The 26,387-nt window shown below is 42.9% G+C and overlaps 1 protein-coding gene across 2 annotated transcripts; it reads right to left on the bottom strand.

Moving 5' to 3' along the window:
• Window positions 1-1,274: 1,274 nt before the first annotated feature.
• Window positions 1,275-26,369, bottom strand: CHD1L (chromodomain helicase DNA binding protein 1 like). Of its 2 annotated transcripts, XM_066175285.1 has the most exons (23): window positions 26,245-26,369; window positions 24,500-24,612; window positions 23,623-23,729; window positions 22,264-22,378; window positions 21,880-21,911; window positions 19,732-19,813; window positions 18,331-18,493; window positions 17,796-17,951; window positions 16,608-16,700; window positions 16,072-16,168; window positions 14,786-14,859; window positions 13,577-13,687; window positions 11,879-11,993; window positions 11,310-11,463; window positions 10,051-10,216; window positions 8,599-8,744; window positions 8,070-8,233; window positions 7,262-7,470; window positions 6,053-6,151; window positions 5,238-5,308; window positions 4,871-4,985; window positions 4,532-4,640; window positions 1,275-3,842 (listed from the first exon to the last, which is right to left on the bottom strand). In XM_066175285.1, the coding sequence occupies exons 1-23, from the start codon at window positions 26,339-26,341 to the stop codon at window positions 3,764-3,766; spliced, it is 2,667 nt and encodes an 888-aa protein (XP_066031382.1). In that variant the 5' UTR covers window positions 26,342-26,369; the 3' UTR covers window positions 1,275-3,763. The 2 variants fall into 2 exon arrangements, with proteins under 2 accessions (XP_066031382.1, XP_066031383.1); XM_066175286.1 differs by lacking the exons at window positions 24,500-24,612; window positions 26,245-26,369 and adding an exon at window positions 23,259-23,310 and having other exon boundaries at window positions 1,277-3,842; window positions 23,623-23,673.
• Window positions 26,370-26,387: the final 18 nt, after the last annotated feature.

The following is a 26,387-nucleotide window of genomic DNA, read 5'->3' as shown; positions in this document are numbered from 1 at the left end:
CCTGCCTTCATCACATTTTCTGAAGGGTCTACATACCTGCCCATCACTGCAGTACCATGTGACCAGGGCCAAGATGGGTGGATGGTGTAGTCCAACTTGAAATATACACACTTGCAGGAAATTCAAAGTGATACAGAGATCTGTGTTTTAGAGGTGACACTCATATGTAATTCTACTAATCCATCTACTGCATTTCTCAGGCTTGGACTTTTCACTGTGAAAAGCATGAGCTGGACAGAACCAGGGAGAGATGAGGCACTTTCTGAAATGTGGACGTTATCCTTTGCTATGGCAGATCCATTAGGGTTTTGAATCGTTCTGTCTTAGGCTTTGATTTGCTGATCACAGGGCACGAGCAACACTGCTATTCACTGAAATCATCTGAATAAAGATCTACATTCTCTCCTCCAGGATCATGTATTGTAAAGTGCTGGGAGTTTTCACACAACCTAACATGTACATCACACTTTTAAGTCATCTCTCAGCTCAAAAGTTTGCTTTTCTTTTTCATCCAGGACCTCGGCTTCACTTATTTTCAAATGACTCAATCTCCTTATCCTTATATTTTTCTATTGATCATTTTTGTGGGTCAGATTCTGCTCTGTTTGGCGATACACACATACAATATTTTTGTTATGATACTGAGGTTGAATTTGGTGTAGATTTGCTCCATCGCCTTGGAAACCAGTCTTCTTCTTTCCTCAAAAGCCAGGCTCCACCTTCCCCAACACAAAGTGAAATATCCAGATAATTTTTGTCTCTGACAAAATTCAGTGACAAAATCACATATTTATATATGTCCATAAAACCTGATTGATTTCTGAGCTTGGTAGTGTTTTTACTACTTCCTGAATAGAAGGGCAAGATCATTCTCAAGTTACAGGCCACTAAAGACAAAATTTGCGTGCATAATGCCCTGAGAATCAGAGGCAGTGCTTTGTCAAGAAACACAAGCATGAGCTGAGCCAACACAAGGATAAATGTCACTCTGAATTACAGCCTTTTATATAGCATCGGCTGGAGCCTCCGGCACGGGGTGAAAAGCTTTTTCCTGAGACTAGATGTCACTTCATAGGTGCTATGTGATGAAACTGCTCGTACAGCCCATCTGAGCTGCGCACCATCATGCTCTCAGCCGCTGACCTCACTCCAGCAGCTTACAGCCAACGTTTGAGTAAATGTGCAATGTCAGAAATGCACAAAGTGCCACTTTTCAGCTCTTCTGCTGCAAAAAAATCTTATTTGGAAGAAGGGAGAGAGAGAGGGCAGAGGGACATGACTACAAAAGAACCCCTTCCTTCCCTTTTGGGGTGGTTGCTATTTAGAAAGGGAAAATGCGCAGTACTGTGCAGCTGAAGAAACAGCATGACACATTTATTTTGTATAGCAACTTGTATAAAAGCTGGTGAGCCCTTTATGGAATTAATTATCTGAAATACACAATTTCTGCCCAAATAAAGAGAAATGGTGGTGGGTAGCAACACTAGAAAAACTTCACTTGGCTGAGATTCTGCAAAACCTAATTCAGGATTCAGCTGAAATCTCACTTCCATTTCAAAGCAGACAGAGGTAGAGCTTTTCTTTGAGTTCAGCAGATTTACAGAATACTAAAGAATATTGTTTAAAAAAAGAGAAAGCAAAAAACCCACAACAAATTCCCCACACTTCAGAAACATTTCCTAAGGATATTTAAAGGGAACAAAGTAAGGTAGATTTCATCTGTACAGCTGAAAAGGATGAGAGAGGAAAAGAACCTGATTTATTTACTTGCCCCTGAATAAGAGGGCTAGATTCCGTTACATACCATGACCTTTCCTCGGTGTTACAGGTACCTCTCAGCTCCTGTAGACCTTAAGGGATAAGGGACATTAACAGTCAGCCCTCCTCTCCCTTTTAACTTCAGTCATAGCAGGGTGGGGGGCACAGGACAGAGGCTGTAACAAAGGAAAGCATGAAGCCTCAAAAAAGAGTAGCTGGCCATAGTGGGGCCAGACACACTACTTCAGTCTGTTCTGGGGGACCCAGCCACAGGACAAATCCTCTGCTCATGTGCAACTGGTGGCCAGAGAACCTGTAGATGTATGTGAAGCTGAGGAACAAGACTGCATGCACTGGAATACTTGGGAACTAAAGCTTTTAATGAAGGGCAATAAACATGCAGGAAAAAGAAGAGGTGGAGGAAGAGAGCCTTGAGTCTGCAGACTGAAATTATGTGTTCAGTCAAGCTGCCAAAGAAAAAAGCGTAATTGGTGTTTTAATTCTGGGAAAGAGAGAGCGTTTTTCCAGGCTGGAGAAGCACTGTGAGCTGCTGCAGCTGATTAACAGTGCCACCAGCCGGCCCGCTGGAAGAGGGCCAGTTTGAGAGGCTGGGGAAAACAAGGTACATCCACTCACCACCCCTCACCCCTCCGAGTCCTCACAGTCGGACTCTGATCCTGCAGGCACTTTGCCAAATGCAGAGGGGGCTGTTCCTGGGAACAGCTGCAAAGAAAGGCCTTACCCACAGAGGTGCTGTGCAGCACTGGCTGCCCTCAGCTCCAGCAGGGTCAAAGGAGGTAACAAATCCCATGGGGTTGTCTGCTACAGCCAAGAGTGAACGACAGAGTATCCAGCTCAGGAGGGCTTCTCCTCGTGTGGAGCACACCAGTCAGCACGATGAGCCATGGCAGGCCTGGAATTATTAAATAACCAGATGGTGCCACAGGGGCAGTGTAAATGCAGCCAGTGAGACGTATGTTGGCAATGAGATATTTAGGGACATGCTTTCCACTGCTTGTGGCGTGATTTCATATTGGAAGATGAACTTTAAATTGAATTAAGTTTGGCACTGCACACTCTCCCTGGTCACAGCACTTACTAGGAGAGCTACTATTGCCTGGTTGTACAAAAACACCCTAAATATATGTTGGCTTAAAATAGTGTCAACAGTGTGAAAAACAGGAAAGTTCTCTTGCAGTAGAGCAAAGCCAACATCAAAAACTCTGCCCTAAAATGTGAATCAAAGGCTCATGGAACCTTTCACACAGTTTTTTAGACAGCAGTAAGGAGGTGGTTTTGCCCTATAGCTGGAACAAAAAGCTGTGTAATGAACTAAGAATTGTGGGAGAAGGAAAGGTATCGTTTAAAGTCAGAATCAAAATTTTGGCAGCCTTGCACACCTTTGCCAAGGATCCTGGTCAGCATTTTGCTAGACTATAACCACATGATTAGGTAACTAAATTTTATATTTGAACCCATGCAGGTCCAATGGATTTCTGAGAAATCAAAAGAGTATAAACAGTTTATCCTGCGTGATTGTCATACCGCTGACAGGTTCCTTTCTGCCAAGTTATTTGTGGACATGTAGACTGAATGCCAGTCTACATGGCAATCAGCTGATTGAAAAGAGGTATAGTGAGATAAGGTATGAAATTTGAGAGGGAGGAAGGAGGCAGGGAAATACAGCTAAGCAATATTCTATTCCAAGGCCTAACAATAACTTAATGTAAGGGATAACAATGGACCATCAGTTCAAAGTTTAATTTTCCATCTCCAAAAGAGATTTGGGATTGAGCCAAGATCCATCCTCTTTGAACTCTGAAGCCAGAGAGAGTCTCATTCCACCCCAGAGCCACTGACAACATGCAAATGTTGGGGCCAGTCACAGCAGTGAGGTACAGGTGTGAATAATGGCTATGCAACCCATGTTTCTGATGTAAATGCACATGGACTGCCTGGGCGATGGTCACTTTTTGTGCATGTTCTTGGTGAAATTACTGCATCTTCATGGCTTTGAGACTGTTGTTGAAGATGAATATGGCTGTGAAGCAGAGGAAGAACCTTTATTCCTAGAAAAGTAGTATCTAATAAAATGTCAAGGAAATGCTGTCAAGTGGCAACAAATACCAGACAACATGTCCACTACAGATTTACCAAGGAAGAGAGCCAGAATGCTCTGAATACTTTTGTCTTTGTTTCAGGTTTTCAGTTTCACAGAATTGCTGACAGTGTCAGTATAGCAAATGCATGTCTTCCAAGAGACGGGAGAAAACAGAGCCTCCTTGTAAACCTGCTTCCTTTCCTGGAAGGTGAAAGCCTTCCTAAGCCTGTCCTAACACACCAACTTTCATCATGTTCAGCTAAGGGAGCAGGCTACCACCTGTTTGGAACAATGTAATGTTTTTTTATATTCTCACTTTTGCTGCTTTCTGAGTCACTTTCATTAATCTGAAATTCCAGTCATGTCTCCCACAGATGTGGCATATACAGGTAAGTCCATGCTGTCAACAAAAGACTAGCACCTGGTTCTAACAAATTCTGACAGGCAGGCTGAATCACACTCATCTGTCATTATCACCTAGAATGCTAAGGCTTTGGTGTGGAATGAGTACCTGGACGCTGTCAGAAATGCTGGATGCTGACAGCAAAGTGAGAGAAACAAGCTTTTTTCAGCTGGACTGTGGCATCTGTGCCTTGCCTTACTTCCTTGCTTTGCTTTTACCAAGATCTTTAGTAGATGGTGAACAGAATGAGACACACTCCAAAAGGATACATAAGAGTGGGCACACCCCGAGCTGCCAGGTGCTTTCGGATGAGCCGCTCAGTGCCGTACCAGTTGAAGCCTTTTGTTGCATACCCGATCCGTGGAAGATGCACTGTTGCTGAGGAGGAGAGAACAGAGAGTGCACACCCTTCAGCAGAAGATACACATACAGAAAGCAATCTGGGAAAAGATTTCAAGATACCCAACAAAGAACAGACAAAAATACTTTTGAGAAACCTATCTGCTATGGAGATCTCACTTCACTTCAGAAAAAACAATAGAGAGGTGGAAATTGGTCATCATCACCACACACGCATGGATTCGCTCTTCTCCTGCACAGACACTTACCATTCCTTTTCTTGGCTGCTAAATAAATCTTCTTCAGGCCCTTTTCCAAAGCTGACAGCTTAATGCCAGACAGGTTGTTGGACCGATCCCGGTGCTGAGCTATAATCAAGGCCAGCTAAGGAGAAAACACAAAAAATTGAAATAGAATCTATATACAGTACTAAGAGACACAGTGACAGTGCTGAAAAATTGCATTACTAACTTTTAGCTTTAATGAATGAAAGAACTTATTATCTCTAATATTTAACTGCCACTTAGCCATGTTCAGTAATAAATGCCATTATTGTGGAAAAGACATAAGGTTCATTTCACACAGCTCCAAAAACATATGGATAGAGCAAAACAGGAAAGAGCTTCTCATTCTCACCAAATCTTGTCCTTGTTTCCTGGCTTTTTTATCATCAATAGGGAATAGCAGGGCTCCTCCTAACTCCAGGTCTGTTCAGAAAAAAAGAACAGGACAACAATAAAAAATCAGTCCTGAAGTAGTAGGCAGTCAATGAAGCAGTGATTTCACTGTCACAGTCTGTATTATTCTCTGACACTGTATCTCCTCGTGATGCTGCTTTCAGCAGTCAGATCCTTTGCCCAGGGAAGCAAGACAAACATTTTTCCACCGGAGCCACACAGTCACACACACACATCCCACTTAAAGACAACAAATGGAAAGAGAGACACTGAAATGAGAAGAAAGCATCTCCCAGGAAATTAGAAAGATCAACATGTCCATCTTAGAGCAAGATGTTAATTCCTAACCCACTGCAGGTATCTCAAAACTGTTAATATACGCTCAGGAAAAGATTAGTGCTTGGAGGGAAGCAAAGGCTCAGCTGAATGGTACCTGAGGTGGCTTTTATCCCTCCTGAAAGCACTTTGACAGAAAATACAGTGCTCTGTCTTATTTAGTGAAAAACATTCTGTGAATCATGTACATGTTTGGAGTTTTTTCCTTTTTTTATGACTTGCAGGATGGATTGGAATGATTAACCCCTACACTTAGTTCTCACACTCCGAAAAAGCCAAGTCAAAGCACCTGCTGAAGTACTACTTTCAGAGCTAGGTATGGATGTATCCAGAGAAAAACACATGAATATCAAGGTATCCAGGCTTCACTCCTGCAGTGTCAGTGGGCTTTTACCTCTTTCGAGTATCTTGGCCTCAGGTCCTGTTTTAATCTCTTACCTTTCATCTTTCCTGCCATCTCATACATTTTCCTTGGCTGATCAGAACGAGCCTCTAGAGCAGTGAATAAACCACCCCTTCCCCAGCGGCCGGAGTCATCTAGAATGAAATAACAAGTTAGATTCCTTTTAGAAGTGAGGCTGAGACCGTCCCTGCCGGAAAGGCACCTGCTCTGTACACAGGCAATGAATGATTATCAAAACTAGATACGGGAATTACGTAAAAACTTAAGTCAACCCCTATGCAAGGGACTATTCTAAAGGATAAACCTCAGTCCTGGAGAAAAACAAACTTATCACAGTTCCCTGAAAAACTCCATAGAAAAATTCCTTACCGTCCACCAAGAATGCTGAAACAAGCACTAACCATAGCACTGAGCATACAGATCTGACAGTATCCTCACATACATACACATAGGTACACAGAGCATGCATGCAGTATGTCCCCACATTGGTGCCTTGGGCTTCCCACACCCGGTGTTTGATATTTGCAGTCTTTCACTTCTACCTGGCATTTGCACTTCTAACATGAGCTTTGGTGCAGAGTGTAACATAAGCCAAAGTGGATGATGATGTTCTGCTGTAGCCCTGGACCGAGAGCAACTCCAACACTGCTTCAGGAGGAACTCTGTAACGTGACTTTATCTCCCTCAGCTTTAATGTCTTAAAAGAGAGCCTTAAATTAGGAGACTAGTCTAGAGCCTCTGTACTGTCTGTGTTGAGAGACAACCACCAAGAAACTCTGACCTCAGCCTCTGAAGTGTCTGTCTCTCTCTGATGACCGGAAAAAGAAGATGAATTTCAGTATCTCAGTTTGATCCCTACAGCTTCCACAGGATAAACAAAAGGCCCTCCTCTCAGGAAGTGTCATCATTTAGCCACAGATAAAAAATTTCAAACCCTACGGTCACCTTTGAAGAAGTTTACCCATAAATCCAGAGTGGGCATGCAAAGACCCTTGCACACCTTGCTAGTACTGTTTATGTGGGTTATATGTTATGTTATGTTATGTTATGTTATGTTATGTTATGTTATGTTATGTTATGTTATGTTATGCTGGAGTGGAGGCTGTATTGCCTCTGCACCACTTGAGATAAAGTCAGACTCAAATCCAAATTATTTCAGAATTAGAAACTATTGAACCATTAGGGACAATTCAACTCCCTTGTTCACCCCACCCAACAATCCCCCTGTTGTTCACAAGTCCCACCTAGGCAATGAACAATGATGGCATCTTCCTCTTCTGCTTGGGGGTGAGTTACATCTCCCATGACATACTTGATACAGTTCTGGTCTCCATCGTTGTAATCTAAATCCACATTTGGCCCCAACTCATCCTTCTCAAACTCTTCCTCAGAGCCACTTTCCTCTGAAGGAAGGCAGGTAGATGTGTAATGATTGGCCTCCCACCAGGCCATCCTGAAACCAAGAGAAGAGATGTTCAACGAAAATCAAAGGTGAGGGCACACAGCTTGGTTTAAATCGTTGCAGTGAAACACAGGAGACCTAGACCTGCATTCCCTCTGCTTCCTCCCCATTTTAGGCCAGAACAATCGTTACCAAAGTTCTTATTTATAATATTAGGAGCCACATGCCAATGTGATAAGCCAGTTGCAGGCATGGAAAAAGTGAGCACATAACAAAAGGCAAGGAGCTACTCGGAGTGGTGAAAAGGAAGAATACCTGGGAAACAAGAAGCAGAAAGTAAAGATGTGCCAGAGAGTCACAGATGTCAGACCAATTTATAGAGGACAAATTTCAGAAAGCTTCTCCCAAACGCTCATTAATTGTACAGTCAGACATAGGGCTCTTACTCAGGCCATTCTCTATGAATTAAAGTCAAGTCAGGCAGGGTATTCAGGAGGAAAGAACCCTTGCTAGGGACTCAAGCCATTTTTCCACCTTCACATCCCCATGTTACGCAGTTTGAGCATATTATTTCCATCAATCAGACACATTCCAAGAGTACAGTGCAACAGATATCAGTTTACAAGTGGTAGATGCAATACAAACCATACTTTTTCTTGTGTTCAGCCTCTGCTTTTGCTGCCTTCTTTTCCTCCATGAGCCTTGCTCTCTTTGCTGCTGCTTCTTGGCGTTTCTTCCTCCGAGCCTCCAGCTCCTCTTCACTCAACAAGTGCTTCCTCCTGGCTGACTGCTCCCGAAGGCCTGTGAGAAGGGCCTGGAGAAAGAAAGAGAGATCACAGAAACAAACTACTTATCTCAAAGCCATGACTGATGCCCTCCTTACCCTACATTCCTTTCCCATCTGTTTACTTGTCCACAAATCTTAATCATCAGATCTCAATTGTGACATAATATGTGGTTTTGTGACTTGAGTTTATAGAAGTGCCCTGTACAGCATATCTCAGATCTGTTAACAGAGTGCTGAATTGTCAAGCTCTGATTCCAGAGCCAACTTTAGTACACTGACATTCAAATCTTTTAGCATGCCTTCTGCAAGCTGTAGGTAGAGAGAAAACTGCCAAGTTTCATTTTCCACAAGCAAAGGAAAGAGCATCATGTTCCTTGTCACATCTGCCTTACGTTTGCTTTGTTCCGGAGAGCTCTCCCTTCCTTACTCGTCTCTTCAATCAGTGCTTTCTCAAGATCCAAAAGCTGATCAAATGCTTTTTTGTCTTCTCTGCTGGGTTCTTTCGAATAATCTTTGCCTTCATACACGTACATGTGATCTTTAAAAAATAATTTAAAAGTGTGAAAAGGAACTGAAACCTACGAACACCTAAAATGTACAGTAAGAAAAAAAAAATCTGGCTCTTCCGTGACATTGTTTTACTCTCAGCAAAGAAAGATCTTCACTCCCACAATTTTTTGGTATGACCAGAGTCAGTATCATGTAGAAACAAGAGAAACAAGATTTGCTTCCTCTGATAAAAGCTTTTAATTTAAGATGTTTAGACTGGCAAGGAAGCTTTCTTCCCTATTTCAGTTAATTAATTATTTTAAATAGTGGTTCCATCGCTGTTCTCCTTGGTCCTTCCATCTCTGCCAGTGGAGAGTTCATTCAGCTCTTCTATGTAGTTACAGGCAGCTCTTGAAAAGGGACAGCAAATTTTTGCTTTTGACTTCCCAAATGAAATGGAAACACAGAACTCTGGCAGCCCAGGGTTGCTGTTCACCACGTGAATTATTTTCCTTATACCTATTACACAGTGTGGTACCACTGCCCCTCTTTTAAGACACCCCCAGAAAATACCACTCTTTGCTAACTCTCAGCAAATAATTACTCATTGCTGGCAACTGCTGCTGGATGGACAAAAACTGTCCTGCAGAGCCACATTTCAGCTACAGTCACAAATCTGTATTTAAATGCTACTGTGTATCCAGAACAAAAATTCAGTCTTTCTCTGGGAAAGAAGGCACTGGAAAAGGGAAGTATCCTTAGAATTTATTTTCATATAGTATGAGGCTATGAAAAACTAACCACAATTGGGTGACATTCAGGCTGGAAAGCAGAGTTTTGAAGAGAGAGTAGGTTTGTTTTAGTTCTATCGACACCATGATTCTGCATTTCTTACCTCACCTTTTGGATTTTCATTGCCAATAATCTTTTACTTGGAGATAAAAAAGAATGAAACACCTGCTACACAGCCCTTCCTTAAGTTACTATCATATCTTCAAAATTGTAGATCTATCCGAATGGTTCTCTGTGGGAAAAGCAGTAGCTACAATGTGAATATTTCCCCATTTCTCAGGAATTTCCATCTAAGGTATTAAAAAATGAAAAGGAATTCAACTCTCAGCCACCAAAACTGGGCAAGTATTGTTAACATTATGTTACAAACAGGCAAATAAGGACACAAAAAAAGAACAACAAAAAAGACTCAGAAATAAAGTCTGTGGATAGGCCAAAACAAAATCCACGTAACTTAATTACAGTACTGCTTCTCTTCTTCTTGCCTGAAAAATGCCACCCGTACCTGGAAAGCCTTCTCTACCAGCACTCAAGTGACACAGCTATTTAGATTCTTAACTTACTCTCTGTGTCCTCCTCTTCATTCTCTTCCTTTTGTGGCAGTACAGTGTCCATTATCCACTGTCCTCCTTTTGTCTCTCCAAGGATATTTTCCAGCTCCACATCCTGTACAGTACTTCCCTCAGAGGAAAGCAATTTATCCAGGCCAAATTTCAAGATTTCACTCAGCTTTAACAAAGAGAAGGGGAAGTTCAGTATTATTATCCTCTAATTCCGTGCTAATCCCAATGTCTCGAGATTCTCAGGCTTAAATGCAAAGGATGTATGAGTGGAGGAAGCTAAGCTTTAAGGCTGCCTGTCAAAATACTTATTCTTTAACATGCCCCATTCTCCCAACACCTGACGGGACAAGCCCCAACAACGTATCTCCCTCAGTCATATCTCATCCAGACTTGAACAGTCGTTTTTCTTCAGGGCTAAATGACAAAATAGCACTGTACTGACTGCATTCAAGCAGCTTTTTTCATAACCAGAAAGGCCAGGCTTGCTTTTGCCCTCAACCCCTTTAAAACAAAAGTCTAAATACCATAAAAATCCAGGGGGAGAAAAATATCAGCCTGGAATTTCCTATGGGCTCAGTTCCACTTCTCCCACAGAAACTATAATTACTGAGATACGTACAAATGGGGCAGGGAGGGCAGCCAGAGGGGGAAAGGATACACTAAATCCAAACCTCTCCAACATTTAGCTGCCCACAGGGGATGTATTCCCTTAAATGTCACTTCGCTTGATGTTCTGAAGCCAAGTTCTCAACACAAACCTCAGCTTTCAGGTCAGAATTATAAATCATGCCCTGACTCCTGAGACACTGTATTTGCCAAGAGGCCAAAAGAAGGTTGACTGAGTTTCAGACTAAGAACCAAAAGCTGACTAGGTTATCACCTGACTTCTTATCAGCTCTGTTTGTGAGAGAAAAGCACCAGAGACAGATCAGTTCAAGAAACAATGAGTCAGCTTCCACTTTTTATAATTTCCATTAATTATAATTAAAGAACAAGTAAGACAAAGAAAGGTTCTGTCTTCCCCTCTCCTTCAGGACAACACACCCTTTTCCCACAATGAATGCACTTCAAACTTGCAAAAACTGTCTTCAAACATCAGATGTTGTCTGGACCCGGGATTCATTTTGGTTCCTACATACAAAAGCTGATGCGTCAATGCACAACTGTTTGCTGAGGTTCAAATCCGACATAGGCACAGAAACATCCTGGGACATTTCTAAGGTTACTGGAGTCAAATTGAGGATATAACTCTGGCTTACCTGTAACTCTGCTGTTCCCTGAGGCTTGGGTGCTCCCAGAGCAAACTGCCCCCCTTCTACAACGGCATTGGTCAGCCGGAGCTTTGAGGCAGCTCTTCGGTAGATTATTTCTTCAACGGTATCTCGCCCAATCAAACGGATAATTTTTACAGGCCTTGAAAAGTTTAAGAAAATTCTTATTACTTACTTTGTTTTGAGGTGCACTTAAGGTATTTACAATCCCCTCACTCACTCCTTTGGTAGGTAAAGAAGGCAAGAACAAAATGAGAAAAAATAATCAAGAGAAATGTGATGCTGACAGAATTCCGCTTGTCACGGGAGAAATGCTCTCTGCAAAAGTGCAGGCAAACCTCCACCCTCCACCTCCTACTCCAAATTTACAAAGTTCCCACCCTGGCTAAGACTGTATGAGGCTGCAGCTGGAAAATGAAGGCACAAAATCCTCTCTGCTCCCCTTTGATCTTTAATCCATCCTCATACTTTAACCTTCCATTGCCTATGGAAGGGGAAAGTAATACTGAGAGGCCAAGAGAGTCAGCAACCAAACCACGAGTAGTGACATTTCTCACTTGTGCTGCCCAATCCGGTGAGCTCTTGCTATTGCTTGCAAGTCATTTTGTGGGTTAAAATCGCTATCAGTAAAAATAACTGTATCTGCTGCTGTCAGATTCATGCCAACTCCACCTACAAACAAGAGAAGAAGGTCATAAAATATGTCACCAACAGAAAATAAAGGAGGAGATGGAGAATTCATGCTGTGCAAAGTTCTGTCAGATCTGATCAACTGCATCTAATCCAATCCATCTCTCCAACCCAAATCTAAGTCCCATAAGGATCTAAACAGACGGGTAAACCTTCCATTTCCAGCTTTCTGTAACAGTCCTAAAAAGAAGCTGTACGATGCAATGTAATCAAAAAACATAGGGTGTGAGGGAACCAATGCGAAAGGGACTGATTGTCAAGACTGATGAACACAGACATAATTCTTCTGCTGGCAGGCAGATTATCCCTGCAAGGACTGGCTTCCCTGAAGCCACAAGGGACTGCCCAAGTCATCACTTGGCCGCAGCACAGAACCAGCTGTAAATACACCACTGAAACAGTGGAAAACACCTAGCCAAACTATACAATAACCAGAGCCGAGGTGTTCATATGACTTAAAGGTTCTGACGTTAGAACTTGGGCTCTCATGAAATAAAAAGACAAAAACCCAGTTAATTTTACATTTCAAAATACCTCTACTGTGACCACATACTGCAGTTAAAGAGGGGAAAGCCTGCTGCCTTACATTTCCCCCAGCTCACAACAAGACACCTTCCCTGCAATCAGAATATTCTGCAAGTGGAGACAGTCATGCACCTGAAAATCTGTCCATAATACAATAGAAATGGCAATACTGTTAGCACACCTGCCCCCAGCTGAATACAAGATGCTTTGGCCAGACATAGCAGGGTGCAGCAAAAAACAACCCTAAGACTGGCTGGCATGGAAGGGAGAGCTCAGGCACTATGGTGAGAGACACACATACTCCTCTGACACACATCCAGCATTAGGATCTTCCCTCCACTAGCCCTGTGTGCTCCCCTCCATGCACTGTGGTGCAGGTTCATCAAGACAAGTCTAACCAGAAGCCCAAAGGAAGACTTGGTTGCAGTTTGATGTTTGAGACCAGACAGTGTGGATTCCTCCTCTGGAGACAAGCAGAAGCCTGGCTCTGTGCTTGTTTGAACAGAGAGACAGGGAGGTTTGAAACTGTGTAGAAGACACAGATCTGCCCAGGGAGCAGAGGGGAAGCAGCACAGATGGCAGTCCCATGGAGTTCTCTGCAGCCTCAGGATGGCAAAAGGCTCTCATTTCAGTCTGTCTGCCAGCTAAAGACACGTCCATGTTCAGCAAACTTGAGAAGCAATTCCACCAGCTTACTTAAAGGAAGTCTGTTCCTGCCTGAAGTCTGATGCTTGCAGAAATAAAATGGTAGTGAGATTCCTTAAGCTCAAACTGGCACAGAGACAGGCATTATGGAACTTGGAATAAACTAAACTCAAGAGGCTGCAATATGAAAAGGATCTTGGCATCAGCTGCCAAAAGGAAAGCACAGAAACCAGATGTCCTAGATGAGAGACCCAAGTTCAGGATGTGTCCTGTCTCCCTCAAAAATCCCCCACACAAGCAGGCTTGGTAGGATTCAGAATTCCCTGAAACCTTGCCAGAGAGAATAAAATAAAGAGTGCAGAAGCAAGATGGGTTGTTTGTCTCTCTTTACTTACCTGCTCTGGTGCTCAACAGGAAGATAAAGATGGGCTGTTGACCGAAGTTCTTGATGGCAAGGTGTCTCTCCTCACCCCTAACAGAGCCGTCCAGCCGCTCGTAGCTGTAACCTTTCCAAACAAACAACATGAATGTTTCTGAAACTTTGCCTTTGCTCTTACCCTCTTACCTCATTCTCTGTTGTCTCACTGCTGAATCCTTTTGTGCCAAATTCTCCTGACTTGGTTCTCATTTTATTGCCTTCAACTCCTTCATTTTTTCCCAGTTAAACCTCATATAAACTGAGGTAATGACCCTGACTTCCAGATTGACTGTTGGTAAAGAGTAATTTAGCTGAGTCTGAAGCAGAGACTTTTAGCATTTAATTTACTGCTTGGAAACACAACAGGAAAATTCAGAGCCCCAGTAAAAGAATATTAGCACACAGTCCCATTTCTGACTATGCTGTGCTGGCTGTTGGCCCCACAAGGCAAGCCAACAACCATCACATCCTCCTTATCCAAACTCTCAGGGCCTTCAGTGTGTGCTTTGCTGTGAGCAAGCAGTATGGGATATGGCACTGCATTTGGCTTTATCCTACATTATTAGCTGTCCAAAACCATAAACACCAAACAAAAGCCTCTTTCATGGGAAATCCTAAGTAGGCATGGAGCCATGTGGATTGAAACAAAAGAAAATGTCCCAAGAACACATTGCTAACCTTGCCAAAAATGGTCTGATCCAACCTGCCCTCACAGACATGTTGGGGCCCCACTGTCAACAACTGTTTTAATCAAAAAATAATTTCCTGGTATAACTGTGGCTCAGTTTGTGTTTTGTCCTGGACAAAGTGAATCTAGAGCAAGCCTACTGCCTTTACTGCAATTACTTCAGGACACAGGTACATAAGTGAACATAGGTATATAATGAAACATTGCTATCCTGCCATTTGTTAGCTCCATTTTATCAAGGCACAAAATATGAAGCTACTTTGAAGAAAAACACTTAACTGTCAGCTCATTTCAGGAAGCTGGTAACAGCAAAGAGCTGAACTCAAAACCCTCTAACTCACAGAGCTGCTGCAGGAATATGGTCCCTATCTACCAAGAACAAAAAAAATTCATCCTATTCCTTTCTCCACGTCAGGCAGATCCACCAAAATCACAGGAACAATAACTGGCAGAGATCATTAGGATAAGCCCTCTCCTATCAAGGTGTGCAGAACATACCTCTATAGTCCATGTAGTCCTGCAGGATATCGAGCAGTTGAGTCATCTGAGAAAAGAGCAACACGCGGTGGCCACTGCAAGAAGGACAAGAAACCCTGTGATCCTCAGCACACTGTGACAGCATTTCACAGCCTGCTGGGGGTCACAGTAGCTTAACCAGTCATTATTAGTCCCTGTTACACAGCAAGGCCTCTCAGAATCATGGCCCATTCCCTCACCACACTGTCAGCTCCACATCTAAATGCAATCAGTTAAGCTTTATCTGCCATCATCATTTGCCCAGTCCAGGGTGTGGAGTCACAGAGAAGTAACAGGGCTCTGGCACAGCTCTGCTGCTGGATGGATACAGGCTGGTGAGGAGCCTAAAAGGACTCCCAGCTTCAGCCTAGCACAATGAGGTCTCCTTCACCACGTGACTGCTCTCAAATCACACGCTACAATGCATCTGAAATATGGGGAAAGTGTAATATCAGCATCTCTGTGACAGAAGAATATTTCCTTCTCCAGCAAATGACCCTCAAAGATCAAGCTCTACCTACAAAGGTGTGTTAGAAATCAACTCTCCTCCCACCAAGCCCTAGGCCTCAGACAGTGTTCTGTTAAAATCAGACTTCATCCTAGAGCAGAACACGGACATTTTCGAGTCCAGAATTTGCACAGGGCTGGTCCTGCAGCAAAGACATTCAGTGGAGAGGTAACCACTCACAAGGTGCTACACAGCAGGACAAAGACAACAAAATCACATCAGAACTTCACAAGGGTTGTTGAAGCTCTGCCCTTTACTCTTTGGATTCCAGGTTCTGAACTCATCAGAGCATAACACAAGGGGTTCTGAACATCAATCCCCAAACTTCTGAAGTTTCAGCTTATTCTTGGGTTTTTCTTCTTCACATTTGTCATGGATTGTGCCTCCCAGGCTAACACAGGCATGATAGCACAAAGGAACTTAACTGAGGCATTAGAAACCACTCTCAGGAAACACACAATCAAAGCAGATATGCTGAACACCAAGTTATATGGTTATTGTCCCAGGTTCTCAAATATGGCAAAGAGGAGAGAGTTAGTTGAGTGCTTTGAGAAATGCTTAAAGCTACAAAAATCTTCAAGGTTCCTCTACCATCTGCAATACAGCTTTTTTTACTTCTTTCAGGGAGTGAGTAACGTGCAATAAATAGGTCAGTGCTTGTGTTGTGATGAATAGCAGCTCAATCTATGGCTAAACAAAGTAGTTTCCTTTTCCATTTTACTTTTTCTCCCTATGTCAACGCCATCCCAACATGACATACCCGGCGTACAAGAATGAAAGGAGTTTATCCAACAAACACATCTTGCCACTGGCTTCAACAATATGGTCTCCAATCTCAAAGGGTTCTGGCTCAACACCTGGAACAGAAGGGAGTTTCAAAAGCAGAGTTAATACCCCAAATAACAATTCAGTGGTCAATCTCAGTGTGTCTGCACTGTCACTTTTGCTGAGCAGAGCCACATGATGCTTGCTTGAGAAGTGACGGTCCTTCTCTATCTCTAAATGACACCCTCGGTAGTTCACAAAGCATTGTGATTTCTTTGTTCAGATGAGAGGAGACATAGAAATAGAAAGCTGCGCTCAGAAACTCAGACTTCACACAGTCTCCTACTTTATTCGTCATTATTGATGAACTGTCATGTGTTGGAACTGGTCACAAACTCACAGCTGCTCCTGATTCAAGTACAAGAGCGTTTATTACTTGCTTCTTCTAAGCATTGCACTAATAATAGAAAACCACTGTGTAAATCAAGAAAGTTATTTTTCCTGTTTCAAAAGAGAACAGTGCTTTCCTACCATTGAAGAGGTATGGGTGGACGACACACTTCCGAAGCTGAATTAAGACATTCTGGAGTGTAACCTTCCGTCCAGTTTCATTTTCAAATGCATCTGGAACAAGGAGCAGAGAAAACAACAGAGCAGGGAAGCACATGCTCCATTAATGGCTGTGACTGGGAATGTCTTGGTACTAAGCACTGCTGTGAAGTGCTTCAGCACTGGAGTATTTCTCTCTGTGTATCACATCTGGATTTGAATTTCCTATATCAAGACTAATAGATCTATTTTCATGGACCAAAAAAAATTTCCCTTACACTTTCTGGACAAGCTTTTAGAAATAAGACCCTCATAAGCACCACTTTGCCTTGACAGACTCACTGAACTTCCTGAACTCCCTGGAAAAGGTCACTGTAATTTTTCTGAGAGTGAATCATCAAAATAAGTGAAAGAAATTCAGTGCAGTTCATTTGCATTTCAAAAATATATATATACAGCACAGTCAAGATCTCCTGGGCCACCAGGACATTAAGAAGAGCTGCATTTTTGTGAGGAACAAAAAAATAAAATAAAATAAAAGCATTCACATATGCTGACTACAGTCTAAGAGGAAGTTTCGGATTTCCAGGTGACGTTCATGCAAAGTGCTAGACAGCCCAAGAAGAACAAAGGATCTTCAACTCCTCAGTTTTAATTTCCCTACAACAAATAAGCACCCACAAACCACATGATGGTAGTGGTTGCATTGTCTACATAATCCTGCAGTTTCCCAAAAAACTACTATCTGCATCCAGTAGGTTGAAATCTGCTTTATGGAATCTGTGCTACTATTAAAAAATTTGTAGAGAACCACAGATCCAAAATTTTTTGTACCACCCTTTTGTTTGAATATGAAAACATGCAATAGGAGCAGGCTTACCTTGTGACAAGTATTTTAAATTACTGTAATTACTTTGAGACTGGCCCAAAGCAGATCTTCAAGCTGACCCTTCCTAGCCTACAGTACCTGAGCAATAGATCAATACATATGTCTCTCATTTTGCCACAAGCTAAAACCAATAATTAAGCAGCCCAAATTTGGTATATTTATTCTGTACATATTCTGCAGACCAAAGTAACTTCTGCTTCTTTACAATAGAGCATGCATGTACAACAGGAATTAATTTTGTTTTTAAAAATAATTTATAGACTTCAAAATGCCCTAGTTACCTAGATCTTTTGTCAAAATGGCCTTGTAGTATTTCTTCTGCAGAGCTGACATTCCATGGTACAGAACCACTTCTACCTTCTTTGGCAGCTCTGCAGCCACCTCAGATTTGACTCTCCGAAGCAGAAATGGCTGCAGAAGACTGTGCAATTCTTTGGCTATGCAGACCCAGGCAGAAATTAAAACAACACAAACAAACAAAAAACAGAGGAGAATACTGTGTTAAAGGTAAGGAATTTATACAATACCTTCAGAAGCACACTTTAAAAATAAAGGTAAAAGGAATCTCACATCTATTCGTGAAATCATTCAAGCCACATTTTACAAACAGAGAAACCAAAACATAGCTGCATACTTGCAACACTTGGGAGCTACATTAGGATAGCTCTTGCATTAAAAGTGATCATTAGTTTTTGTGCTTTTGTTTTAAGGCTTGTCATCACTAAAAGAAAGCAAATAAAGAGGACACAACATAATTGTTTCCTAGTCAAGATAAAAGCTGGTTCTGACTGAAGTACAATATTGCTAATTACTGACCTGGCTCACTCTCCTTTTCAATAACTTGGTAATACTCAACAAACTCTTTCACTTGTTCCTGGGGAAAGATGTCAGGCTCAACAAGGCTGAGTAAGGAGTACAGTTCCTGGAGGCTGTTCTGGACTGGAGTGCCTGTGAGTAAGAGGCTGAAGCCTATTGAGAACTGAAAAAAAACAGCAATAAAACAAAATTATTAGGAAAAAGTATCTGTAATGAAAAGTTAGGTAATACACAAGTCCACCCACACCACTTTTAATATTAACTTAAAAGATGAGAGGCAGCACAGAACTGCTCACAGAATGTGCAGATTTGCCAAAACTATCCAAACATGAGGTATGGTGTGAGTCAAACAGCTCCAAACTGACTAGGCTGGCACCAGTGCAAGGAATTCAATGTAAGCAAAATAAGAACAAAGTGCAAAACTGACACCATTAAAATGCTCAGGTCCATGCAGTCTAATACTGCATACCAGATGTTAGATAAGGAGGGATAATTGGAAAATGCAACTGGAATAGGACAGTGAAATGAAATTGCCTAAGACTGACTTCCATTTCTGTTTGCTGGGTAACTGACAAACACAGCAACATTATCTGGTCCCTGTTGCTTACAGTAATCCCCATAAAGAGACTTGGGAAATATGTTTACCTTTGGAAAGATACCAACTCCTCTCAAGTTAGGTAATAGAAAATGGGTTGGGAGGAGAGATGAGCTGAATCCCATCTATATTTTTGAGATTATAACCAGAGCTCCTGAATTACAGACATCATGAACAATATAAGTTGAAAGCAAGACTTTCAGGAATTCAGTAAAACCCCCCTACTTTCCAAGGTATATTGTAGCACATTGTTGCTGATGCCAGCACACACCAAACACCATTGTTTCTCTGCCATGACAAGAACTGCAGCCCTCACTCAGGCATTCGTACTGCTCTGGCAGGGTGCTCTGGAGGCTGGAGCAATTCTCCTAATTTCTGTAAACAAGGGTGGCTCCATTAAATGGGACAGTGGAAGTCAGTAGTTCAAGAGTTGAGGTCTCATGAGCTAGGCAAGGGTTCCTTCACTCTGCCAGAGCTGGAGATGTCCTCTTGTTGCTTAGGTCAGACAGACTTCTACTTCTGCACAGCGGTGGTTCAGCACAATGCCAGGCTCTTTTTCAAGTCTTTCAAATTGTTCCAACATTTGAAGCCCAAACATGAAGCAGAATGAGGGGGAAGCTCCAAAACTGCCCACTGACATGCAAAGCCAACAAGGCCTTTATCTCTCTGCCACTAAATATGGGAATCTGTTCACCAGCTCTGATGGGAATGAGTGATAGTTCAGAGCTTAATGCTCTGGGAACAAACAGAGAATCTGAAAAGGGAAAAAAGCCTTAAGACACTAGAAGATAGATGAGTTACTTTACCTCAGAAAGTGTCTTGTAAAGCAGAGAATTCTGATTTTTCAGTCTGTGAGCTTCATCTACAACCAAGGCAGCCCAGTTAAAGCTGAACAAGCAAAGAACAGCATCTTCAGTTAGAGGCTGGCAATTCATTCTTGTAAGTACAAAAAGACCAGCATAAGTGGTGACTCTGCTTGGCTCAGCTTGATGTGGGGTCCCACCCCATGAACAACAAGCAAACACCAAAAGTGGGGTGGAATTCACAAGTAGTGTTTTTTGAAGATCTAACACAAGTTTTTAACTAGAGTCTGGGTGAGTTTTTTCTGAAATCAAGACTAACAAAATTCACTTGAATTTCTTGCTTCTCTCTCCACCCCCGTTACTATTAGGAAAATGACATAAACACAAGTTCATTGAACATTCAAGGAAAAGAGACGTGAAACTAGGCCCTGTATTTATGCAAAAACCCAGGAACTATGATGAGGCAGTGACAGAAGAGTGATCCCAAGGCTTTTGCAAATCACCCAAGACATGAGCTTCAGCTTATTCTGTGTTCATACAGCTCTATGCAGTGTTCTCAAGCAGGCCGCAGAATCACTGGTGATCCAGAAGATCCACTAGGCTTAATTGAAACTCCACATCTTCTCAACCCTCCGTGTTTGTGCTCCCTTATCACTAGGGTTCCAACTTCCACATCAGAGTCATTTCCAGGGGAGGGAAAGCATGAACCTCCATCTTTTCCCACCCACACACTTCTCTTCCCACTCTTGTGGAATACAACATCTGACATCACAGTGACCTATATTCTTCCCAAAAAGCCTTTTTGTTTGCCTCCATTTCCCTCTCTGCTATATCAGAGAGGTTCTCCATTGCCAGAACAATCAATGTCATTACTCTTATTCTATGAGCTCAGGAGCTGAATTGCAGAAGGACTCTGCACTGTGAAGCATTGCACAAGCTCATGTGCACAGCAGCAGAGTCTGATCCCTCATCCATTCCATTAAGCATGGCTCTAATTTGTGCTGTTACACTGCTTATGAGGAGTGCTTGGGGAGACGTCTGATAACTCTGACCCACCTCTGCAAAGTGCTCCAAATGCTCCCACACAGGACAAGGTACAAATGATTAGCAATCACTTTTTTTTTCTTTTTTTTTTCCAGAAAGAAGACTAAAGGGCAAAACCCTAAATTTGAGTGACATGGCTTTGAGGTTATTTGTTAGCTTTAGAAGTAGGCAATTACTCTGGAGCTGACGTTTCTGTGATATTAGGACTGGCTACTTGCTCTCCCAGGGTGCTGCCTACCTGGGCTACACTTTAAAATAAACAGAATAACATGCAGCAACGCAGAACATGATATGAAACTGTAAGCACAATACAGTCATGGCTACCTTTCATCAGACCTTTCTATTGTGATGCGCAGTACAGTCTTCTACTTCCAGCAGTGGCCAAGGACAGGTGATTTGCTGAAAGACAGGGGGGTGGCCTGACTAGTCCTGACAGATACAAAATGTATCTGTGCCAGTGGGGGCCACTGGATTTCTGCTTCTTACAAAGATACTGAGACATTCATTACAAATAGCTGCCCCCAGCATTTGTCACAACACCACTGGAAGGCACTGGCACTACTGCTAAGAAAAAAGAAAAATTCCTCCCCATTTCAAGTGCAGACTCCTGTGGAATTCTGCATGACCATGACAGTATCTCCTACAGGCTGAATTTCAGCTGAATAGTCAGTCTTTGTAGAGGGCATAAAGCTTCATAAGCCCTCCACAGTTCTGATTGGAGGCAATAAACTTCAGGACATGGTACTAGCACATAATCACTATTATATAATGCAGGTCAGTTTCAGTGAATTTTGCGACTAATACCTTTATAACCTGAAGCTCCTGAGGATGTCCTCTGCTGGACTGATACTTAATGTACTGCTCTAAGTCACTATGTGTCATATTGCTTTGAGTTAACTGGCTTGAAAACTGTCCTTGGGGGAAGTTCACATAAATTTTAGCTGACATTAAAGACTGAAAGTTGGAAAAGGCAGAGTTCTAATCACAAGCCAAGAACATCCCTGTCTCTTGTGAAACGACACAGAATCTTGCACATACAAACATCCACTTAAGAAGTTGTTGACAGATATGCAGACTTAAGCTTGAATAAATTAAAACCAGACTCACGACTTTAGAAATGCTGCATCTTTCAGGCAAATCTGCAATGAAAGAAAGTGAACTGTGATTTATGATTTAAGTAAATACATCAGTTAAGAAACAGAGCATTCTTCTGTCTACTTGCAAACTATGGTGAAATGGAGCAGAGTGGAATGAAGGCACTTATTACCTGAGGAAGAAAACATGACAGCTACGTGACACCTTCAGCATGTCATGGTTTAACTACACACACACTCTCACTCACATTCTACCCAGGGAGAGGGGGGAAGAGAATTGGAAAGGTAAAAGTGAGAAAACTTGTGGGCTGACAAGGCATGACCTGGGTGGCACACAGGGATCAAAAAGGAGAGGAAAACTTGAGCCCCCCTTTCCAGCGACAAAGACATCACGCACCTCATATGTTGTCAGGAGTGCACGGAAGTGAGAGTTCTCTTTCAGATTCTCCTGCAGTTTGGGTCGCTCTTCCTTGCTGCCTACATATGTCATGAAAAAAAGACCTGGAGCAAACCTGTTGTTAAGAGAAAGAGCAAAAAACAGTGAGCCAAGCTAAGTCTTTTCATGTGTTTATGACCCTGGATCCCATCATCAAACACAGCCACTGCACAGATAATGAGAATTCCTATCCAAACACCCTACACTCCTGTGAGATGTGTCCAGATCTCAGCTTTTGAATCTCACTCCTTCATAATTATCACCTCAGGTTGGCACTTCAGCCACTGGCTCTGGTTTGGTTAAGTCCTAAATAAGTCTGCATTCTTCTAGGTGTAAGAGTCCAAGGTAGATGATTGAAAACCAGTCTCATGACCTAACTGCTAGTCTGAACTGAAAAAAGGTCACAAGAAGCAGGTGAATGAATACAGTTGGCCCAAATGAGCCCCAAAACTGGCCTGAAGTACTAAAAGAAAGACAAAAAATGTCTGCAGCAAAGAGGTCCAAGTCAGGGCCTCAAAAATATATTCTCTCAGTTAAAAAGTAGATAAAACCAGTTTAAATTGTTAGGACTATGAAATTCTTCCTCATTTAATCCTACCACTGTTATTTACCTAATATTCTTTCTGGAAAGCTGCACTGCTGATATATGAAGGAATGCACTTTCTCCCAGTGATTCCAACCCAAAGTCTATCCAAATCAGGCCAGCTCACTACAGAATGTAACCTTCTCTGAGAGACAGCACCAGCTGACTGCCACACGGACAGACCTCTGTTCTAACCTTTAACTTCTAGTCCTTCCTCTTAAAAGGAGTCTGTGGGCTACAGAGCACAAATGTACATATTTCAGGCACAGCAGAAACACCATCAGCACAGTCACCCCAGTGAGGATGGGCTGCATGCACAGGTGTGATGTATTTTGTGTGCATATGCGAGCATGCCCCCCAACTTGGGTCTTACCTTTCAATATGAAGATTCCTGGCTGTCTTCAGCAGATTTTGCCTAAGAGAGGCTGAGCAGGGAGGGTTACAAATCAATAAAAAGCAAGGAGCTAGTGGAGGCATTTGGACTGAAAGCCAGCCAATAATATAGGATGGATGGATTAATGTATACCACAGCATTGTAAGGACTATGCATTAACTGCATAGTCTGCATTGATTTGTTGGTTTAGTAGCAGCTTCCCTTTTTACTTTTTATCCCTTTGAAAGGATAAAAAGAAAGTGTTGTAGTGAGCACGTTTGAAAGCAATCTTTGCAATCTTGCAACCTTTGCAATTGCAAGTCTGAGCAATAATATAGTAAGCCAGACAAGTGTTGAAACTTACCTCTCCAGTTCTTCCTTCCAGTTGCTCAGAACTGACAGAGGACAAAGTATCAGAAATCTCTCTTTGTTGGATAATTTTTTTGTCAAATAAAGAAGTAGAGAAATGGTCTAAAAGGCAAGGAAAAGATTTTCTTTTATAAGAAGGGAAGGGTTCAACCCAGTAGCCTGATCCTACATAAGCTGTCTCCTTGTTGAGCTTTGCAGCTAGTTTCCATAGGTTCATTATCACAAAACAGAGTTAAGAGAATATCAAGTGGGATACAGATAAAAAGGCTTAGATCCTAAAACATGACCTTAATATATGATGCCCTTTTACAAAGGCCTTTCTCGCACAGTCACAAACCAGGTCTACCATGTATCACTTTCTAAAACTATTTGTAATTTAAAATCTATTGAATAAAATCAGCAGATCCAAAGCACAAACAGTCATTTTCCAACAAAACTTAAACCCATTTAAAAAACTCAAAAAAAAAAATCCAACAAACCTCTGAAAAAATCAGACCTATAAATTTTAATCCACGTGCTGACAAACACAAAAATCCCCCTGGTGCAGGTGCATCAAAAGGACATTATTTTCCCTGTAGTGGCTGTGTCCTGTGCCTTCAACTCTGCACACTATGAATTATGCATTAAGGTGTTTGGATAAAATAGCCACTCATCTTTTTACAAAACCCTGAAACCTATTTTGAGTAACTCAGGACTTAGCTCTTGTTTTAAGTGGTTAAGGACTGAAATGAGCTCTCACTTGACTGTGGAATTCTGAAGGGGTGGGGGGAATCATTATAGGGTGCTTTATCTTTTTCATTCTGCAGAAACACTGGGCTAAAAAAACAAAAATTTAAGCAAAGATCATTTTCCAGAAGAAGAAGAAGACAGACCTGACAAGTCTTCCCAAGGCCCATCTCATCACCCAGGATACAGCCATGCTGGACTTCATAGCATTGTACCAGCCAGTTTACACCTTCCAATTGATAGGGACGAAGTTTAATGCCTGGGAAGAAAAGTGATTTGTTACACTTACAGTCACCCAATGCACTCTATACACACTTACACTAGGAACAGGTCCTGCCCAGAGCGGGACTTCCCAACCATCTGCCTTACAGGAAAAGCACAGCAGCCTTCAGCTGAAGCTGGTTTACCCTCCTGGACAGCAAAGACCCCAATGTTACAGCAATTCCAATAAACGAAAGTATATTCTGAAACTTACACGCACAAAAACGCCCTGAGCCATTGCAACAGACTGTACAAGGAACCTGATCTAATAATTAGGCTGGTACTTTGCATTCCTAAAAGACAGCTTGATTTTCAGCTTGAGGCACTTTTTAAAATCTTTAAGTACTACAGCCAGGGACACACTTTAGGCCACCAGAAATGTTCATCACAATCTATTATTATATAATAATTTCTCAACAAGAGGTTTTCCAGTTTTTCTGTACTTAAAGCTAAGGCAAACCTCCACTATAGGCCACTGTGACCACTACCACCATTGCAATCCTTATTGTGGGGCACAATATGTCAAAATGAATAAACGACTCACATAGGTGTTGGCAAGACCTTTCCCTGTACTTGGACTCAAGTGCTGTGTATTGTGCCACTGCTGCCTTCTCCTCCCTGGGAAAATGTGCTCGCTGAGTGCATTGAGTAACTCACCAGCCCACAGGATTCACAACCCAAACCAGCCCAGAAACTGAAGTGAGGACATCCAGCAGCTAAGGAAAATGTGCGGGCAGGATGGATTGCCCAGGCGTTCTCCTTTAATATCACCTTCCAGGCAGTGGAAAGCACTTTAATTCACGCTCAACATCAGCCCATTTCGAGGCCACTAGACAGGCCAACCTTTGTCCGTGTTGTCCCAAAGCACAGAGCTGTCTGAGGCTGTGCTGAGGCACTAGGGGGGTTAAAGCCGAGCTCAGCCCGGGCCCAAACACCCACCTAACCACAAAGCCAAGGACAGCAGGGACTGCAGCAGCCGGGGAAGGCTCGCTCAGAGTGGAGAGCATGGCAGCAGTGAGTGCCATCTCTGCAGCAGCTGCAGCTCACTTTGACAGGCCCGAGAGCCACTTTATTTGCTCCTTTATTTATTATCGGCCTGGGGGCTGTCAGTACAGAGCCCAGACAACTACAGCTGAGAGAACTGGGGTTGTCCAGGCTGGAAAAGAGGCGGCTTCGGGGTCACCGAATTGAGGCCTTTCAGTACCTGAAGGGAACTTAAAGGAAAGATGGGGCAAAACTATTTACAAGAGCCTGCAGTGACAGGACGAGAGGGAACGCGTTGAAATTGAAAGAGAGCGTATTTAAATTATATATCAGGAAAAATTTCTTTACTGTGAGAATGGTGAGCCACGGGAAGAGGTTGCCCCAGGAAGTTGTGGATGTCCCATCCCCGGAGGTGCTCAAGGCCATATCAGATGGGGCTTTGGGCAACCTGGTCTAGAAGGAGGCGTCCCTGCCCATAGCAGGGGGTTGGAACTGGATAATCTTCAAGTTCCCCTTCCAAGCCAAGCCATTCTATGCGCTGGGCAGCACCAGGCAGCGCGGGGCCTCTCGGCCGCCTCCCGCCATCTCCGACGGCACCACAGCCCTAAGGCTCCCTGCCGACCCTTCCCCCGGGCTCCCCGCTGACCTGTCAGCCCCCACCGCTGCACGTCCGCCTCCTGCACGCCCGGACCCGCGGCCCGGGCGCCGCCGGCGCGGCGGAGCGCCTGGAAGAAGCGGGACATGGCGGGACGTCAGTCACCCGCGGCGCCGCGCCGTTCCCGCCGCCCG

This window comes from Chamaea fasciata, unplaced genomic scaffold, assembly GCF_029207755.1.
Source record: "Chamaea fasciata isolate MVZ Bird 193981 ecotype frontalis unplaced genomic scaffold, bChaFas1.0.hap1 SCAF_2, whole genome shotgun sequence".
NCBI classification, from domain to species: Eukaryota; Metazoa; Chordata; class Aves; order Passeriformes; family Sylviidae; genus Chamaea; species Chamaea fasciata.
This window is presented reverse-complemented; position numbering and strand designations above follow the sequence as displayed.

Excerpts from the sequence above, each read along its gene's own strand:
- CHD1L (XM_066175285.1), bottom strand. The coding sequence starts at position 26,341 with ATGTCCCGCTTCTTCCAGGCGCTCCGCCGCGCCGGCGGCGCCCGGGCC. Across the intron at positions 23,730-24,499 it reads GCCTTGGGAAGACTTGTCAG|ACCATTTCTCTACTTCTTTA; the intron begins GTCTGTCTTCTT and ends CTTGCCTTTTAG. Across the intron at positions 22,379-23,622 it reads TGGAAGGAAGAACTGGAGAG|GTTTGCTCCAGGTCTTTTTT; the intron begins GTAAGTTTCAAC and ends TCTTAACAACAG.